Source organism: Corvus brachyrhynchos, unplaced genomic scaffold (assembly GCF_000691975.1).
Source record: "Corvus brachyrhynchos isolate BGI_N302 unplaced genomic scaffold, ASM69197v1 scaffold155, whole genome shotgun sequence".
Taxonomy (NCBI): Eukaryota; Metazoa; Chordata; class Aves; order Passeriformes; family Corvidae; genus Corvus; species Corvus brachyrhynchos.
Window position 1 is genome coordinate 478,879 of NW_008238434.1, and position 18,735 is coordinate 497,613.

Below are 18,735 nucleotides of genomic sequence, written 5' to 3' on the forward strand. Positions count from 1 at the left end.
GAGAAATTGGAGTAGAGGGTGATGCAGCTGATGCTTGCACAGACAGCTGTGACTGCATCCAGGTAAGCGCCAGTCTCGAACAACACAGCCTCAGGGTGCTTGCCTTGGGCACTACAGTTTGTGGCGTGGCCTTTTTGGAGGACTCTGCCCGAGAAGCTCCTCAGCTCATAGAAGAGAAGGTGCCTGTTTTGGGGAGTCACTGGGGGTCTGTGCGGGAAGCCAAAGACCCTGTGGAATTCTTTGTATAGGACTCTGGCTTCTTCCCCTGTCCGTATGTGGTAGGGACACTTGGCACACACGTGGGTCTGCCTCGGCCAGCAGCAGGTCTTTACCACAGTGCCCTGGTGTGTCAGAAATTCTTGGAAAACTGTTTTCTCTCCTGTATTCATGTTGTATCGAAAACGCTCCCAGTTTATGTGCTATAGAGCTCACAGTCCTAAATGAAAAAGTAATATTTTAATTCAAACCTTCAATTTGTTTTGCAGTTAAACTACATAAATAATAGTGTACAGTCTCTTCAAAAAGCTACTGGAACTTGTAGCAGCATATGGTAACTTGATGACACAGAGGAAAAAAAGTCTTGGAGCCTGGGGGTATTATTCACAAATCAGCGGTTTTGCTTAAAAAAGAGTAAAAATTTCTCTTTTACCCTAGAGAGGAGAAACTGCACAATAGAAACTGCCACCCTTTTCAAGATTGTTACAGGTGATTCCATGATTCAATCTGGCAAAACAAACATGCAAACACCAACAAATAAAGAAATTAAAATGGTGTAATTACCATGTCAGCAGGTCCAGCTCAGGGTAATAGCAAATATTTATCTGATTTCCTTCAGTGGGTTTTTAAGTTTCCACTTTAGGGCTCTTGCAATCTTTCTTCTGTGATGCAGAAGAAGGTTCCTCCCTGGTCTGGGCAGTTCAGTGCAGAAGGATCTTTCCCAGTGCAGGGGCTTGGCCCCAGTTGAGATGGTGACAGCAGGTGTTTCCAGGTGCCAGGTGCTGGGAGACAGGAACACAAACAGAATTTACCTTTGCAAACTGTGGGAGTTGAGCTACTGTTCTGTGCCTGTCAATAATTTTTTTTTTTCATTTCTCAAGTGATACTATTGCCCTTTTTTAGTAGTGAAGTTTTGCTACAAGATTGTTATAGATGAAATCTGGGTGTTCTAAGCAATGTCCAACTGAGTTTCTTTCCAAATGATTTGTGTGTTTATCTGCCTGATGTGCCAGCTGAACAGAAAACTCATATTGTACTTCTGCACCAAGGCTTTCCCTTTCTTAGGAAGTTTGTGCCCCCCTCCCTGAGGCTATAATTCCAGGGAGCAGTGGGCCATTCTATGAGTAAGCTCAATCATGCTTTGTGCCAGGGTGGCAGAGGAGGGCAAACACAAATTTTGCGGGGTTGAACAGCTTTTGGCTCAAGCAGGAAGTTGTCTTCACTGCTGCTCTCATTGCCCCTCATCATTCCTGGATCCTGTTTAATTCTGTTGCTGCTCCACTGTAAAACTTTGCCATCTGCATATTTTATTACAGCTCACTTCTGCATTCCCTCTGTTAGTATTTAATTTTTCCCTTAAATTCCTCATTTCATTAATTTGCTTTGCTTTCCACTCCTGACTCTACACTAACTTCTGTATATTTTCCTCATATATTTTCACATATTTATGTGCTGTAGTTCCTTCGTGATCCAGGCCATTGTGCTGTTCTCATTCAGATATCTCCTAAAGATTGGCTTCCTGACATCAGGAATGTTCCATTTGTCATTTCTGGTGTTTCTGTACATTTTGAGTGGTCAGTTGTGCTCTATTCTGTGCAGTGCAACATCACCCTGGCAGTGCTGTGCCTCAGGAAGTGGAAGATGCCTCTGCTCCCCGGCATAAAGGAGGGGAGGTCTGAAGAAACGAGTGTTTTTCTTTGGAGAGGGATGTCAGGAGAGGGTGTCACCCCCTCGCCACTTCTCCTGTAGGCTGTCAGTGCTAAAGACTATTGAAAAAGCTGCTAATCTGTTTTTTTTTAAAGTTCCGATTCCTCCCGTCCCTGCTGATGCTCCTGCAGAGTTGTGATGGCCACATGATGGCAATGTCGTACCTCAGGGATGTGTGTCGTTTTCTGCTGGATGGAGACGATTGCTTCTCGAGCTCCGTTTAAGTGTCTCTAGAGGTTTTCCACCAGAGGCACTGGAAATTTTACATCTCCCCCTGAAACTTGGCACTTTTCCTTTGGTTGGTGCTTCTCCCTGATCAAAACCCATCAAATTTTCAATCTCCTCAGTCAACAGCATCACATCCTTACAGGATGGGAGTCAAATCCCAAACTACCCTATTGGATGGATTAATTGGAAGAATGTTCCCACTACCCAAGCGCATTTCTGGACGTGCAACATTGGCCTTTGGCTCCTTTGCCAGTGCTGTCCCTCTCCATGAGCCACCATTCTGATACAGGAGATAGTGTCTGATAGATCCCTAGGAACCCAAAATGATGTTAACATATCCGTGTATATCTCTGTCTCTATCTCTATCTCTCTCAAATGATATTTAAAATTATAATTCTATCTTTGCCCCTCCCAACTATATTTGGAGGGGACAGGGATATAATTATAACTTTAAGAAATATTTCACTTCTTGCTAAAATGCCTCTCTGGGGCAGCAGGCAGGAGGTACTGATTAGTGCCCCACAACAAGATACAAATGTTCACAGGAGGAAGTGGAGAGGAATGCTTTATCCAGTGAAAACCACAGGGAAAACAGTCCCTAATGACTCCATCTGGAAGTGAGCCAGGGTCCAAGCCATATGTTCTGCACCTATGGAAAAACACCCTAATGATCAGGGCTGGGATTTTCTGTATCCAAATATTAGACAAACCCTGATATCTCTTTAGGCTAAAAAGCATGCAGAAATTCTGATCCATCCCAGCGTGGCCAGTTTGGACCTGATCTTACTGATTTAAATATGTGATTTTGGGATTTCTGAAGATGTCTTTTGGAAGCAAAGTTGTGTGCATTGATTAGACAGAAACTGATGCATCATTACATGGAATCAGGATGTTTAATTCCCCAAACTAAACCATGGTCTGCTTCCATAGGCTGGTATAAATGTTGCTGTGTGTATGGGGAAAGGGCTCTGGAGCTTCCCCTGAAACGCTACACTCAGGACAAGGATGGTTCCTCTCTTTTGTGCCTCTGAAATGCAAGTGTTGAAATTCTGTTGCATTTCTTAGTACAGCCTGGTGCAAAATAATCTCTGCTGAAAGCATTTTACACATCTTCATTCAGTAGGGAGTTTATCTGAATTCAAAGTCCAGAGCAGTCACATGGTACCATAATCAGCTGGAGACTCGACGTTCCTGTGCAGCCCTAAGGTTTTAAAAATAAGAAACAAAGCATATGAGGGAAGAAGCAAGATCTGTCCACAGTTGCTCATAACCACATCCAGACAATTTGAACCCATGCTGTGGTGGCATAACCTGCCTCCACACTGCCCAGTCTCCAGCTCATTGAACATGAGACTGTGGGATATCTCGTGCCACAGGAGCGCTGCTCCTGGCTCCAAAGTGGAGCCCTGGTGCTCTGCACTCTGCCAAGGGGACATAAAGATTAGCCAGGATTTAGGTCCTGAGCTGGGAATATTTCCTGCATGGGTTCCTCTGAAAGTCCGACCTTCACAAAACTATTCCACCAAATCTGCCTCATCTGGCTTGTTTAGTCTCAAAGTGATTGGAATTATCACCTCACTTCCAGAGATTTTTCCAGGGCTTCATTATCTTGGTTGTTTCCCTTTCTCTATGCCTAAAAATAATTATTTTCCCCTTTTCTGTCTATTAAGAGTAGAATTGAAACCTACAGAGCAGCAAGCAGTCTGTAAGGGGAATGACAAATAAGGACATTTACATGCCACAGACAGGGTAACCAGGTTAAATTTTAGGACAGCAAAAATCATAAGGAAAAATTACAGGAAATAACCCAGGATTTTTATTATTTAAAAAAAATACTGAGTGTGGCCACACCAGAGATTATAGGTGGAGAAATTCTTCTATATTAATTATAAAGTGTTATCGGGATGCTTTGTTTGTCAAACAATTGGACAGATTTCCTCTTGCCCTATGAAAGAGCCAGGGAACTTGCCAAGGGCCTGTGTTTACAGATAGAAAATACAGAGGAACAAAATTAAAGTTTAGCGATGGATGGAGAAGAGACCTTTCATGTATTGCACATAACATATATTATGTATTTCTCACACACACACATATATATATTTATAACACACACACACATATATATATGTTATATATATATAATCTGCTTCATCTTCTTTCCTTTTAAAATGAAGATGATTCTTGGGACTCAAAGAGACATATTTCATTCTTAGAAAATACCAGTTCAGAACATAATTTAAGATTTGAGGTCAAACGATTAAATGATCTGTGCACACAGATTTGCTTCCATGTTGATCAGTGGAGCTCAGATGGTTTCCAGAAGCACAGGACCAGGGAAAGTGGTGGCTATGAGACAGACAGTAATGGTCATCTTAATTTTGGTAGGATATATGAGCTTTGTACATGTAGAATATTGCACCAATGTTCAGTCCAAATCTGATCTCATTTCCACCTGTCTCCTTTCGGGCCCTTCCCTAGGAATGAGGGGAGCTGTGCTGGCAGAAAACCCACTGGAGTTGTGACTCTGTTCAGAGAGTAAACCATGCAAATCCTGATTACCAGGGCAGTGATTACACCTACCATCTCCTCCTTCCAAAGCAGCTGCCTGGCAATTCCTATCAAACTGAAAAACACTGGCTGTATGTCAGGGAAAAAGAGAAGACAGAGTTGGGTGTTCTTTGGGAACACCCAGAGTTGCTGGGGATGCTTTAACCATAGGCTGTGAGCCTGGGCATCCCAAACAACTCATACTTCTCTATCTGGATACCCCATATTCTTTCACTATGCAGGGATGAGTGTTGGCTAAATAACACAATTTAAGACCTGCTATTTTCTAATAGAATAAGACTTTTTATAGTGTAGGAAAACCTGCTTTCAATTGCCATTGTTGGGCATTACTTTAGTCAACGAAAAAAAGTATGCTTGGGAACCTGCCTGGAAGCCATGTGATTTCAGAGTATTGCTATTTCCCTTTTTAAGAGGAAGGAAAGCCAACTTTTTTTTATGTCATGGTTGAATGCAGTGATGTATCCAGTATGGAGGAGGGGAATTCACTCCAACTCCTGTGATATGTGTAGGGCAACTCTATGTGCCCATTTTCAGGCATTTGGAGACTCCCAGACCTGCCTGAGTTATGCAGCACCCATGGTGGGCAAGTCCTGCCCAGGAGCTGAGGGTCTCGTAGCCTCTCTGGCTGTTCTATGGGTGATGCAGGTATGATCCTTATTTACATCAATATGGAATTTGGGTTTAAGCTGCTTCTGGCAGCTTTGTCTCTAAATGGAGTCAGACTGCACAGGTGAAGGCAAGATGTATTTCTTTTCCTATATATATGTTGTACTTGCTGTGTGTTTGATTTAATGAAAGTGTTTCTTCAGACAGTTTAGTAAATTTGAATATTTTGGGGTTTTCATTTTGCCTTGCTGCTTATGTACCAAATAACAGGCCAATGCTTTGCAGGTATTTCTTTGCTGCACACATTCCCCTTTCCAAGTGACTCTCAGTGATTATATCCCCTTCCTGCATCCCTTTCATCCCTGGAATTGTCCAAGGCCAGGTTGGATGGGGCTTGGAGCAACCTGGGATAGTGGAAGGTGTCCCTGCAGGGGTGGGATGAGATGATCTTTAATGTCCCTTCCAACCCATTTCATGATTCCATGAAAGAACCCCTGTTTGCTGGGCAACAATGTTCTATACTTCACTTGCCCCATTCTACATGACCTTTTGTATATTAACAATGATATTGAATCACAGAGTGAAAACACTGCTCTAAAGTATAATTTTTTTAAAGTTACGCTTGGACTGTGTAGATAATAATTATCCTATTATTAATTAGGAAATGACACATCTTTGTGAGGTTCTTCTTAATAGAAAACAACAGCCCTGGAAAAAAAATACACACACAAATATGTATATATATTACACCCACCACCCCCCCACCTCTCCCCCCTTATTATGAAGAAAACAGCTGGTGGGGAAATTTATTCCTGTATCAGCCCTACCTGCAGGACCACCTTCTTGACAGAGGAGGAATTTATGATATGTCACGTGTTCCACCAAAGTTGTCTCAGCTTGGGAAGCTGCAGTCCAGCTGTAACTGTGGTTGTAGCTTGGGGATTGCTGGCATTTTTCTTCTGGAAATTGGCTTAAGGGTGACAAATTAATTGCAGGAGGTAAATAGACTGTCAGGGAGTCACAGAATGGTTTGGGTTGGAAGGGACCTTTAAAAGTCATGTAGTTCCAACTGCCTGCCATGGGCTTACTGCTCTGGGTTTATGGCTGAAATATGGAGGATTAAAACAAAAGTATGTTCATAATCCATTATTGGAGAGCCATAATGGCCTTTTTGAGCTGTCATTGTGTAGGCCCTCTCTCAGCTGTAATGGCACCTTTGTTTGCGGTGGAAACATGATAGACTGGAAAAAATCCCTTTTGGTCTTCATTAAACATTTTTGAAGATACCCTTCTCCCCTCTCTGCACTGTTGCTGGCCTGAATACCTACATCAAAGGAGACTGTAAAGAAATTCCTCAAATACTTGAGTGGGAAAAGGCAAAACAGTGACCTAGATAAGATACATCTCCAGCAGCACAATAAGCACAATAATGTCCTGAGAAGGGGTTCCATACTCCAGGGTGTATTCTGTTCTTGTATGAGCAGAGACCAACAAAGATTAGGGAGGACAAGTTAGCACAGGCAGAGGATTTGCTGCCATAGGATTGTACAGGGAGAGGGCTGATGCTGGAACTAGTCATAACATGGACGTGATACACATATTTTCTTAAGATTTTTGATTAAACATGTAGGAACAAGTTCATTAATGTCCTGTATGTTACGTGCAGGGCATTCCTTTAATGTATTTTTATGTTAATCAACATAAAGTTGAATATTCCTTTGGAATATTTCTTTTCCATTCTTCTTGTCTAAATACTGTTGGAGGAACTGCTTTCCTCGTCCCTCAACTGCAGACTGAACCAGAGGAATTTGTCATTTGTCCCCTGAGTAGGCTGAGAGCTGGCAACAAGGTTACAAGGAAGGAAATCCATGGCGATTAAAGAAAAGGAGGTGGGAGAGGAGGAAGGAGACCCATCCTGTTATGGGGATACAATCGGTGTGAGTGTTGTGGTGACGCAGCCTCAGGAAAAGGCCAGACCTTCAAATTGGAGTTAAATTGCCTTGGAGGGGCAACGCTGTTCCTTCATCTTGTCCTTCCCCCCCCTCACTAAACGTTCAGTAGCCAGGCTATTGTAAAGACTTAGTGTTATCTAGATGTGATTGGTGATGAGAGGCAAGTAAAAAGGTCACCTTTCCTTAGAAGGAAGAAATGAGTAAAGCCGAAAAAGAGGGGAAAATGCAAGGCTGGAGTGTTATCCAGTATCACTGTCTTAAAAACCCAAATGTATATCCCTGTCTGAACCCAATTATCAGCCTTGCCTGACTTCCCTGGAGATTTAAGTCTTGGGTCTCTTCCAGAACTCAGGTATGATCTCAGATGCTTTGGATTTTGGCATTTAATTGTAAGGAAATTAACAAGTATATGGATTTTAAAATTAAAGATCTAGGAGCAGTCTGATTGAGATTAGGAGGACCTCATGGCTGTAATCCTTGGATTAAACTTCAGCTTTCCTTGCACTTGTAAATAGACATTGTGCTTCTCAGGAAAAAAATGTAATGTCCATCAAAATAATCTTGAAGGCTGGGGAGATACGGTGATAGCTGCACTGTTAGAATTGCTTGTGGAAAGGCATTTGCAGTAAATCTCTTGGTATTCGGATTAAACTGGACAATATGCTTATGTATCTTCATGGCAACTGTTGGGATTGCAGCCACAGAATTATCCACAACCATCCACAACCATCTACTGGCTTTTCCAGGCCTCTGGTGGCTCAGGTTTTTACTGAGTCCTGTGTTGTGAGAGTGCTGGAAATAACATTGTACCAGAGTCCTTGTGCACTTCTTTGTCGGTGATTCTCTGTTGGTTTCAGCCACTCTTTCTTTTTGTAAGGCTTTGTTCCGAGGCTGCCAGGCCTGAATGGAGAGTAGGAAGTCACTCCAGCTGCTTTCCTCATGCTGGCATTCTGTGCCAAACAGGAATTGCTGAGCAAAGAACATCCTTTCCCCAGAGAGGTTTGCTGGAGTAGCACAAAGGCAGTCTGGATTTTTTTTTTTAAATTAGAAGTTCCTGCCAAATACTGTCATCAAGGGCTGGGGGAGGAAGGGAGGGAGGGAGGAAAAGAAATACATGAAGTCTGGAGTCCACTTGGAAGAGCAAGAAGCCTGTCTGGGAGAGTAAGAGCAGTGCTTTCTCTACAGAACTCTTGCTTCTTAATTTATAACACCTTATCCAGAAAAGAGGGCTGGGATTTTTTTTCCCTTCCCTCTTCTGTGGATCTTGGTTCTGACTGTTATTTCTCCAACAGAATTGGAGGGATTATGCAACTTTGCACTTGGTTTTGGACTAGCCAGTGGAACAAAAAATAAGCAGAATTCCTTTTCTTAAGTGGGCGCCAAATTCTCAAGTGACACATCATGCCACGTTGTGTTGATGAATGCACGGCTGGCTGCTTGCATGGCTGGCGCTTAAATTCTCCATTTTTTCTTAAAAAAAGGTTGTGGCTTCTTTGCTTTCTTTTTGCTTTGCAAAGGAAAAGTTTAGAAAACAATCCATAAAGAATAATTGACATGTATTTGGGGGAAGAGGAAGATACGGAGCCATTTCACTTCTTGTTGAGGGTTTAATCCAGGATAAATCTGTAAAAACTGAAGCATACAGGGACCTGATGCTGTCTGGTGCTGGATGAGGAATGCATTGGGTAGTTTATTGCATTCCTCAGTGCACTGGTGACCACTTTATTTGTATTTTTGTATTATTTTGTAATATTTGACTATTTCTGGTGTTCTTGCTGACAGTATTACCAAAGATTTGCCTTGCAGTTTGAATAGGCCTCTCTAGCAAGGTGGCTTCAGGTCAGAACTGATTTGTGGATGAAGGATTGTATGTTTAAGCTCATTATTTTTGAGGATGTTGCAAAATCCTTGTAATGCAGAAGGCAGATGTGGCAATACAAGGATTGAAAAATTGCCTATCTAGTGCATATATATGTCCTGACAATTCAGTTGTGGACAAGTATGGAGTAACTTTTCCTCCATGGATCTCTCAGTGTTCATCTTATAATGCAAAGGAAAGAATTTAATACTCCTTTTACTTTTTGGTGTGTGGTGTAATGGTTTTTAATACAACTGCATATTTTATAATTATCTACTCTAGGTTCTCATTTCCAATCTAGCTCATCTCCCTGAGCATAGTAACACATTGCACAATTAATTTACTGTTTATAATATGCCCCTGAAAAGAGGCTCTTCCATCCTGTTTATTACCGTGTTTCCAGCTGATCTCCGCAGAATAAAACAGTGGCTTCTGTGCCAACTTGTGTTACAATTTTGCATAACAGTGTTCAACTTTGGCCAATTTCGAAGGTCTTGGGTGGTGTTGAGGAAGTCTTTCTGTAAAACCTTGAAAATACATTTTAGTATGTCATCCCAATACAATGGATGGGGTTTGAGTCTGCTAAGTAAGTTGTCAGTAGGCTAGATGCTAGACCTGAATTTTCTCTAAAATTTTCCGCTCTTTTAGCACCTATACAAGAGGATTTCCTCTTCACAGGCCTTTGGCTTTTATTTTGCTTTTTGGACTTTATCTAATTCTTTGGTAAAGATCATCTGGAAGAGAACTGGGGGAACTGTCAAAACACAAGTTGTTTCCTGTCATTGTCTAGAGCATTGTGGGCTTCCATCTCCTTCCTGCCTTTTGTTCCTGGGTTGATAATGTTGTCTTTAAATAAGTTCAAACAAAATTAGATGTAATAGAGCTGGAAATAGAAACTAGTATCCTTAAATGAATGTCTTTGCTGTCTGAGCACAATGTGCCAATAATAATAAAGCCAGGTGATCCCAGAGGGGAGTGAAGTGTTTACAGCCTGTGGATCTAATCCTGTCACCTTTCCCTTGCAAGTGAATCTGCTGAAGTCACCAGCAGCACTTCAAGGAAGTGACAGATGGATGACAGCAGCAGCCAAGTAGCAAGGGAGATTTCTTTTTAGCTGGAGTGTGCTGCTCCCAAAAATTCACAGCATTTTTAATAGGTGTTGATAATTTGTTCAAGTGAGTTGTGCTCTATTACTCTACATCCCAGTGGCACCAGTGCCAGGAGTGTTGGATGTTGGACTCAAGGAATCCATCATAAAATCTGTCCTTGCACTGTAACAGTGCCTAAAGGTCATAGCAAGGGTTTATGCCCTGTCCTAGGACATCTGCAAGTGGGCAGGAGTCTGTCTCAGAGCACAGCATGAAAATCAACAGGCAGAACAGAGGGAGAACAAACAAGGGGAAGGATGTAGGGCAAAGTATGAAGGTAAATACCAACAAAAGCAAGTATTTATAGCTCACTAGGGTTACGCCTCAAAAAGGGCTGTGCATTTTTTAGCATCTGTTAGTCAAGGAAATATTGCTTCTGTCCCATTGTTATGAACTACAGATGCATTTCTGGCATCAGGATAAAGGTGCATCTCAAAGCTGGGTGTATCATTTTGAAATGGGTTACCAAGGGTATAGTGGTAGTATATTAAAGACAAGACCTTTATCCTTGGGGAGCTTCTGGTAGCCATTGATCTGTGAGAAGAAGCACCAGTAGAGATGAAAAGCTTCTAAAATGAAACTAAGGAGAGTCAAAAAGTGAGATTGAGTTTTGAGGAGTCTTAAAAGTGAGTATTAAATAACTGAATGGAAAAGAAAGTCTTAATGCTGCATTTTTACTGATTTGGTGGGTAGGAATGTGGGCTTTGGAAAGCTCAGAGTCTGCAGTAAGTGGAAGACAAGAGTCACAGCAGCAGAAAGGGAAAAAGTTGGAGTTGACTTATGCTGATAAAAGCATTTTTGCCTCCCCAAGCAAAATAGGCCACTTCAAGAAACATGTTTAGCACTCATTTGTTAAATCAGAGTGGATATAATGATGCCACTGTGTGTGTAGCTGGCACTGCATCTGATGGACATGACTGAGCCTCTTCCTTATCTGTGTCGTGACTTTACTCAATTGTTGTATTTCATGAGAGAGAGAACATAATGGACATTAAAAGCAAATGTGTTGCTGTCCGCCATTCCAAACTGCTTTTGTCTCGTTTTCCAGCAGTTACAGAATTTCTTCTCCAAGGGTGGAACTTGCTGGAGAGTTTTTAGGTGATGAAAGAGCAACTCCCCTGAGTAAGATTCATGGAAGCTGAAGAAGGCAAGTCACAGTTGTACAGACTGTTGTATGTGACTGTAGGATATTTTAGAGATGGAGGAGGTAAAACCAATCAAAGGAAAAATAACTCAAAACCCCCAAACCCCAGTCTCCCCAAACCTGGATTTTATTGCACTGCACTCAGAAGATATAATTTATAATTTAGAGATTCCTGTGTTCAAGGCCGCGGTAGTTAGTAAAGCCCCAAAATTTTAATTGTTTGAGGAATATGCGTGATGAAAAAACATTATGTGGTTGCAGAGGGTCCACTATATCTATTTCTAGAGTTATCTGTTACATATTTGTTTACAATTCTCTTGTTTGTGGCTCCTCCCTGCTCAAAAGAAATCTGTGGAGAAACTTTTTGATTTAATAGGAGTAGTCTGATTTAATAGGGCCTCCTGGGCTCTGCAGAAGGGTTATAAAATTTTTGTAGGATTTGGTGAAGTCAGATAGAATGAATGTAGCATTAAAAAAACCAAGAGACCTGCAGATAAGATGAATTGTTGCTTCCCCTCAATTATTTCCCTTTTAGCCCAATGAAGAAGAGAAAAAATGATGACAGCTCTGGCTTACTGTTGCCTGAGTGCTGGGAAAAAACCTGGGTCAGTAGAAACCTTGCAAGACTTTGTTTTAAATCTGGCTGAGAAAACTGTCCATGGTGTGCACCAGTCTCCAGCATCCAGAAGATCTCTCTGATATGACATTCAGCAGGCTTCTTAAATCAGGGTCTAGGAACTTCTGAGTATCCTGAAACATGTCCCACAGTAAAGGGGGGACAGAGTTTTTAAGTTTAATATGGATCATTTAGACTAAAAAAGCAAATAACATAAACTATGATAAGAATACAAAGATTTATGATTAATTTATCCCTGTTATTTTAACCTTAGAGGTGAAGAAAACATGAGCACTAGGATTTGTTGTAGGAACAGCACATAAATTCAAACTCTTCATTTACCCATTGTGGAAACTAAGTGTGTGTGTGAAGGGAATGAGTCAAACCTAAGACATGCTGCCATCTGATTATAACCCAATGGGTGGGAGGGACAAAGTCCTTGGGCTTTGAACTAGTTAGATATAAATACAGAGCTCACTGGCAAAGGTCTACTCAGAGGGACAGGAGGCCCCAGACAGAAGGGAAAGTACGCCCAGTATCCTAAATAACAGACGCTCCAATATAATTATTAAGCCCAGAGTTCTCTGGGGAGTGCTTGGACTAAAGGATACTGGAGTGATACAGGCTTCTAGGGGAGGAAATATTTATTTTTTAAGAAGAAAAATGAAAAAGACTCTGTGCCAGAATTAGGAGATGAAAACCCTTATAGCCAACAGAGATTTATCCTGTTTCAGCATACTGTAACAGGGCCATAAAAGGCATATGTGCAGTATATCTGTAACCAAAGCAAAATGAAACAAGGCAGAAGGGAAAAAGCAAGTTATTTTTGTAAATGGGAAGTTTTGAGAACTCATTTAATCAAATAGTTAAATTATTCTGGAAACTGAAGCTTGCTCGAAAAGAACCATGGCAAGTAATTTGGGAATGAGGGGGAGGATCGAGTACTAACTAGCCAATAATATAAATGATAAATTTGTAAATTTATTGAAAGTAAGAAACTTCCTATGGAGAATCAGCCTGTGTATGGAGACAAGAGAGCAATTAGGGAAAATCAGCGCTGTGCTAAATCAACCCAATACATGTTTGTGCCATGGCCAATTTAATTATTAAACCTAACTTAGGTGCAGAAAAAGAGATCTGAAACACAGTGAAGACAATCTTTTGGGTAACAATATGAGAGCCATTTGATTTATTTTATATGTGACATGAAGATTTTGGCTTAGGCATTTTGGTGTTTTCTGTTATGGCACTGTTGTCTTCCTGTAGAGATAAAATGCTTACTGGATATATTAGCTTTCTGTTCTCAGTCTTCCATAACTTTTTGTTGGAGAAGGCAGGGATAATTTTTATTAGTTCTGCATAAGCACTGAGGTTGATTCTGGTCCCATGACAATGGAATTGATGTCAGGAGAGTTACCCACAGTCAAATTTGTAATTGAGCAGTGCCTTTTTAGATGATTAAAGTATTTATTCTTTGCAGAGAGTTTTTAAATTGTTCAAATAAGGCCCTTGGCCTCTGCTCAAAGGTGAATTTTTTGGAAAGTTTGAGCAAAAACATTTCATCCATGTGTGAATATGAGGAGAGTGGAAAACTATTTTTCCCCTCCATAAAGAGTTTTTGCTGTCTTCTTTTGAACAGCTCTGCAGTGTGAGTAGCTGAGGCCTGTGGGCTAAAATTTGGCATTGAAATAGCCGTAACTGTGAAGTGCCTTAGTTTTGGCTTTGATTTGACTGAGCTGTGAGCCTCTGAAAACCATATTCTCAGCATGCACTCCAGGGTGTTGTTTCTTCCTTCAAAGCTGCTGAAATGTGCAGCAGAGAGGATTTACTGTGAGCAACTGAGGAGCTCTGCAGCACAAAATTAGAGAAAGATATTGCTCTGAAGCTGCAGGGACACGTGGGCATGGAACAGGAACAGGAGACCTCTCAAAGCACTTACGGTTTAAGAGAAGTTTCTGGGTGTTTTGTGATCTGTGAAACTGAAACTCGAGTTCTAGGACCTGCAGTCTCTGCTCCTGTAGGTCATTTCCAAGGACCACACGAGAGTGAGTAGGGATAAGGTGTGGGTGACTAGGGGTAGGGCTAAGACTCTGAGGCACACAGGCACTACTTGCACACCTCTGGAGGCAGAGGCTCAGGGAGTACAATCCACTGTTGTTTCTCCCCATGACATAGCAGGGGTGCACTTTCCCAGCAACGTGCCCCTGGTTTTACACACAGGATTGCTTTGAAGGCTTTCCCAATGGGAGTCCAGGGACTCGCTGTTCCTGAAGGAGATATGCCTCCCAGATCCGAGATGATGTCCCTTTGGACAGCACAGCCTGTGAAACAGTGCATGGCTATCTAATTGCAATCACATGTGAAATCGGAGGGCCAGGGACGGCTGGATGTGCTTCCTTAACTACATAATTTTTTGACTTAGTATAGTTAATTATGCAGCCTTATGAATCATTAATTTAGTTTTATGTATGGGAGCTCTGGTACATTTCCTCTGGCATTTTACAATGAAGCTGGTTAATATTTGCAATTACTTGAAGGCTTCTGTTTAGTTCTGGTGTCCAGGAAGACAGATTATGATGGACTTGTGTGTCTGGTTCTTTACTGAGCTGTAACTGCATTGTCACATCTTTCAGAGTGAGGGGGGAGCAGTGTTTACCCTTTTGCACAGGAGTGAGGCTTGCAAAGGTTGCAGACAGTCGAAAAGCAGACACACAGTGTGTAATGTAGCATTTTGTTTGCTTTGATTAGTTAGTAGTTTGTAATTGAAATTTAATGTTTGATTCCAACAACTTTTCTTAGTGGCTGATGTGTAATGATAATACATCTCAGTCATTTAAAGAATGTATATAACCAAGTTAATTAATCCCAGATGAGGCAGATGGAAGACCTGGCTCACCTCTGCTCCCTTCTACATTAGCTCACAGCATGTGCGGAGCATTGCCCGTGCTGATGGAAATATGAGCCTGTGAGGTGCTTTGTGGCATAAAGGACCTTCAGGAGATTGCAGTGCATTGAATATTAAGAAGCTCTAAAACAGCCCATGACAAACTAACTGTGTAATGGAGTGGGAAGCTGGAACTCAGGTGTGCACAATGTAAAGGAACACTCCCAGGTGAATCTCCTGTGGTGTCTATGGTGAAGAGCTCTCTGCAGCCAAGCTATGTGTCAGAGTGGGCTGTCAAAGAAACACAGTATAAAACTGATTTGTGTTTGGATTTCTATAGTGTCTGCATTATGTAGCTTTTGTGGCTCACCTGCATGTGATTTTTTTTTTAGTTTCAATCTCCAGAACTGTAGCCCACGGCACCTGTTAGTTATCAAATTGAGGGCATGTGCCATAAACAGAAAGCAAGAACTAAGTATGGTTTAAAGAAACCAGATGAATAACAATTAATGAGATAGTCTTAATAGAAACATTTATTTATTTATTTTCTTTTGTAGGCACTGACTTCAAAGGCATCATCCATTGAAGGGGTGTCTCTTTGGACAGGCTTTATTCTATATGATGGATTCTTGTATTTCTTATGGAATGAACAGAGTGTCTCCTGGAATCCTCTTTTTCAATTAACAGTTAGGTAATGCCCTTGAAGTGGCATTGCTTTGCAGAAAAAGGTAATACTATAAAAATGTTGACGACAAAGGCATGGTTACTAGGAACTGTCTTGCATAACCAACACACAACCAGTTCTGGCTCCTGGCCTACTGAAGCATCAAGAAGTGGAAATGGCTTGAGCTGGCACTGTCATTGAAAGGACCTTCTTGAAACCATGACTTAACTTACAGCTTTTGTAATGCAAGGAGTGTTTTTCCTCTTTTTTCTTAAAAAAAAAAAAAAGGAGACAGTGGGGTGGTTTTTTTCCCATCTCCCAGGGAACATCCTTGCCCAGCGAAGGCAAGCTGCATGCACACCTCAGATACATGGCTTTGTCCTTTTAGGCTGTGTGATTTCTTTCTCTCCAGGAGAAGCTGTCAGAGATCATTCTTACATCACCTGGTTGCTTTGTCCTTTTCCTTTGCTCTCCCAAATATTTTCCATATTCAGGTATCTCTGACTTCTGTTTCCTCCTCTCCTCCTGTCAGGCTCTGAGCAGAGGCAGTCAGACGAGCTGTTCTTTATTTCCAGCTGCTTTATTGATCTTGTGCTTTGTCTTCCTGTGCAGGCGTCTGCGTGCCAGCTGTAGCAACAGCTGAAACCCAGGGAAAATCATCACTCTGCCACTACCTTATTTCTCTGTGGACAGTTGGCCAGTTCTTGTTGGGCTGTAAGTGGTCAATGATCTGCAGTATGAGATCTTTCCAGACCTCAAAGTATTTTCTTATATAACATTTCACTGTGAGAAGTGTAAAGTTGCATTCACAAGTGGATTTGTGCTTCTCTCTTGTTGCAAGGGGGAGGGAATGAGTGCTCAGATGTATTAGACAAATAATTCTGCTTTGGTAGAAAGGGCAGGCACAGGGCTTGAATATGGCAGGAATGTAGTTATTGCATCTGAACATGATTTGGAAAGAACCAAATGTTTAACACTGTGTTGACCACATGGTTCATTGGTGTAGATCAGTTTTGTGATTAAAGTCTGCTAAAGGAGCAAACCAGCAGTTCTACTAAACTGAGTTGTAGATTCTTCTTATTCATTTTCAGGCTTCCTTCTGTCCTTGAAATCTCTACAAAACATCTTTTAGATTAATCAGAGCCTGCTTGGTCTTCATGTTTTCCTGTGCATTCGAACTCCGTCTCTTGGTCTCAAATAAATGGTTGTACACTACATAATGGATTTTAAATGTAGTTAAATTTTATATATGCTTTTTATCTTTTCCAGTATTAAATAATCAGTGTTTGCATATATAAGGCAGATTTTTTAGGGGCCTTGAAATACCCTTTTCCCAAGGCAGACAGTTGTCAATAAAATGTCTGATTACTGCCTCTTCTGTAAACTTTCACTGTGACATCATTGGACTTGGTGATCTTAGAGATTGTTTCCAACCTAAACAATTCAATGATTCTAAATTGTGGGCACTGTATCTCCCTAAAAATAATCTGTGAAGAAAATCTAACTCTGTGCAAGACTAATGGCAAATCCAATGAATAAAAATTGGAAGCAGCTTTCTGCTGCTTGCTAAACTGGATGATGTCATCTGCTGCTCCTTCCTGATGGAGATTCTCTCTGTCACTTGTCAGTGGCCAAGAGGGTTCAGGAATATAATTTCTGAGAGGGCTTGTGCTCTGCCTTGAATGGAAAAGTCCTGAGCTTGTCTGTCCACAAGGTGTTCTGTAAGGATTCAGTCTGAAACGTGATTCAACAGAAGCCAAACTGAATCAAACACAGGAGCTCCTTCCCACTGTATTAACTCACTGCCATTTTCTTTTAAATAAAGAAATAGAAATAAGTGCCATTGCTTTCTGACTGCCATCCAAAGTGATGGTAGTGCTTGTACTGTGGGAGCAGGACATCACGGCACAAAAAAGCTTTTATTTCAGAGTAATTTTTTGGCTTTGGTCTTGTATTCCTTGTGTCTGGATATTCATTTTCTTATGCTGATGTGGTGGTCCTGTCCAATGGCAATTTGCTCTGCAGGTACTCACATACCTGCTGGGCTGGCCACGAGGGATTCAATGCACACTCCACTTTCTGCACATTAAAATTATGACATGGAAGAACGGTTTGCAAAATCTAAAGCATTCAGACTGCTCTGTGCAGTTTTACAGGAGAAGCCACAGGACTTTGGGAAATCTACACTTTGATTTGTAGGGTGCAGTACACTTGAGTCAGGTTATCAAAGTCTGTATATTCTGGATCACTTCAGGATCACACACATAAACTAAATGCACAGCCTGGCAAGTGATCAGATCAGGGCCCCTGTGACCACACAGCTCAGTCTTGGTTTCACAGCTGAAAATAACGTTCCTTGCTTCCGTATGGTTCCTTATGTTAAGAGGTGCGAGTGCTGACAGCCCCCGAGCCTGCACTGCTCCTCAGGTCATCGGTACTAACACTGGTGGAAATAAGAACAGGAATACGCCCGAGGTTAGTGTGGGGCTTCAGGACGTCTGAGCTGTTTCAATTCTTAGCACTTTCGTTACCTTGCACGGACATTTGTGCACTTGAATAATCCCTACTCTAAGTCCCCAAAAGCAGGTAACTAAAGACAGGTCAGGAGGCAACGAAGTTAGTGGGGTTTTTAGGGTGTCTTGAGATCGTCGCGTCAGCACGCCGCTGCCTGCAGCTGAAGCATCCACAGAAGTGCTCATGGGGGCTTCTTTGTGAGCGATATGGAACAAAAGTGAGGGTAGTGTCGGCGATTGCCGGGCAGGGCTTACTAAAATCTTTCATTTCCTTACTTCCCAACTGGTAGAAGTAAGTTTTTAAACTTAAGCATAGCTTAAAATTCCTTCCTTACGGCGGCCCGAACACCTGACCCTGCTCCCCTCCGCCCAGCTCAGGCAGCGGCAGAGGAGAGGGAGGGGAAGAGAGGGAGAGGAGGAGGAGAGAAGGGAGGACAGACACGGAGTGGAGAGAGCTGATCCTCCTTCCCCGGCCCCGGCGATGATCACGTAGCACAGGCCACGCTGGAGAAGGTCCCCAGCCCCAGGGCCAGCCCTGCCCCCGGCTCCTCATGGAGGGGGATCTGGGGGCCCCCAATGCCAGCGTGCTGGGGGAGCACTCCCTGATCGTGGGCAGCAGCTTGGTGGGCGC

The 18,735-nt window shown here is 42.1% G+C and overlaps 1 protein-coding gene across 1 annotated transcript in view; it reads right to left on the minus strand.

Moving 5' to 3' along the window:
* Nucleotides 1-396, minus strand: part of APOBEC4 (apolipoprotein B mRNA editing enzyme catalytic polypeptide like 4) — an 11,035-nt gene extending 10,639 nt beyond the window's left edge. The window contains exon 1 of the mRNA XM_008635406.2: nucleotides 4-396. Coding sequence (XP_008633628.1) covers nucleotides 4-389 — 386 coding nt within the window. The 5' untranslated portion in view covers nucleotides 390-396. The remainder of the gene's footprint in view (nucleotides 1-3) is intronic.
* Nucleotides 397-18,735: the final 18,339 nt, after the last annotated feature.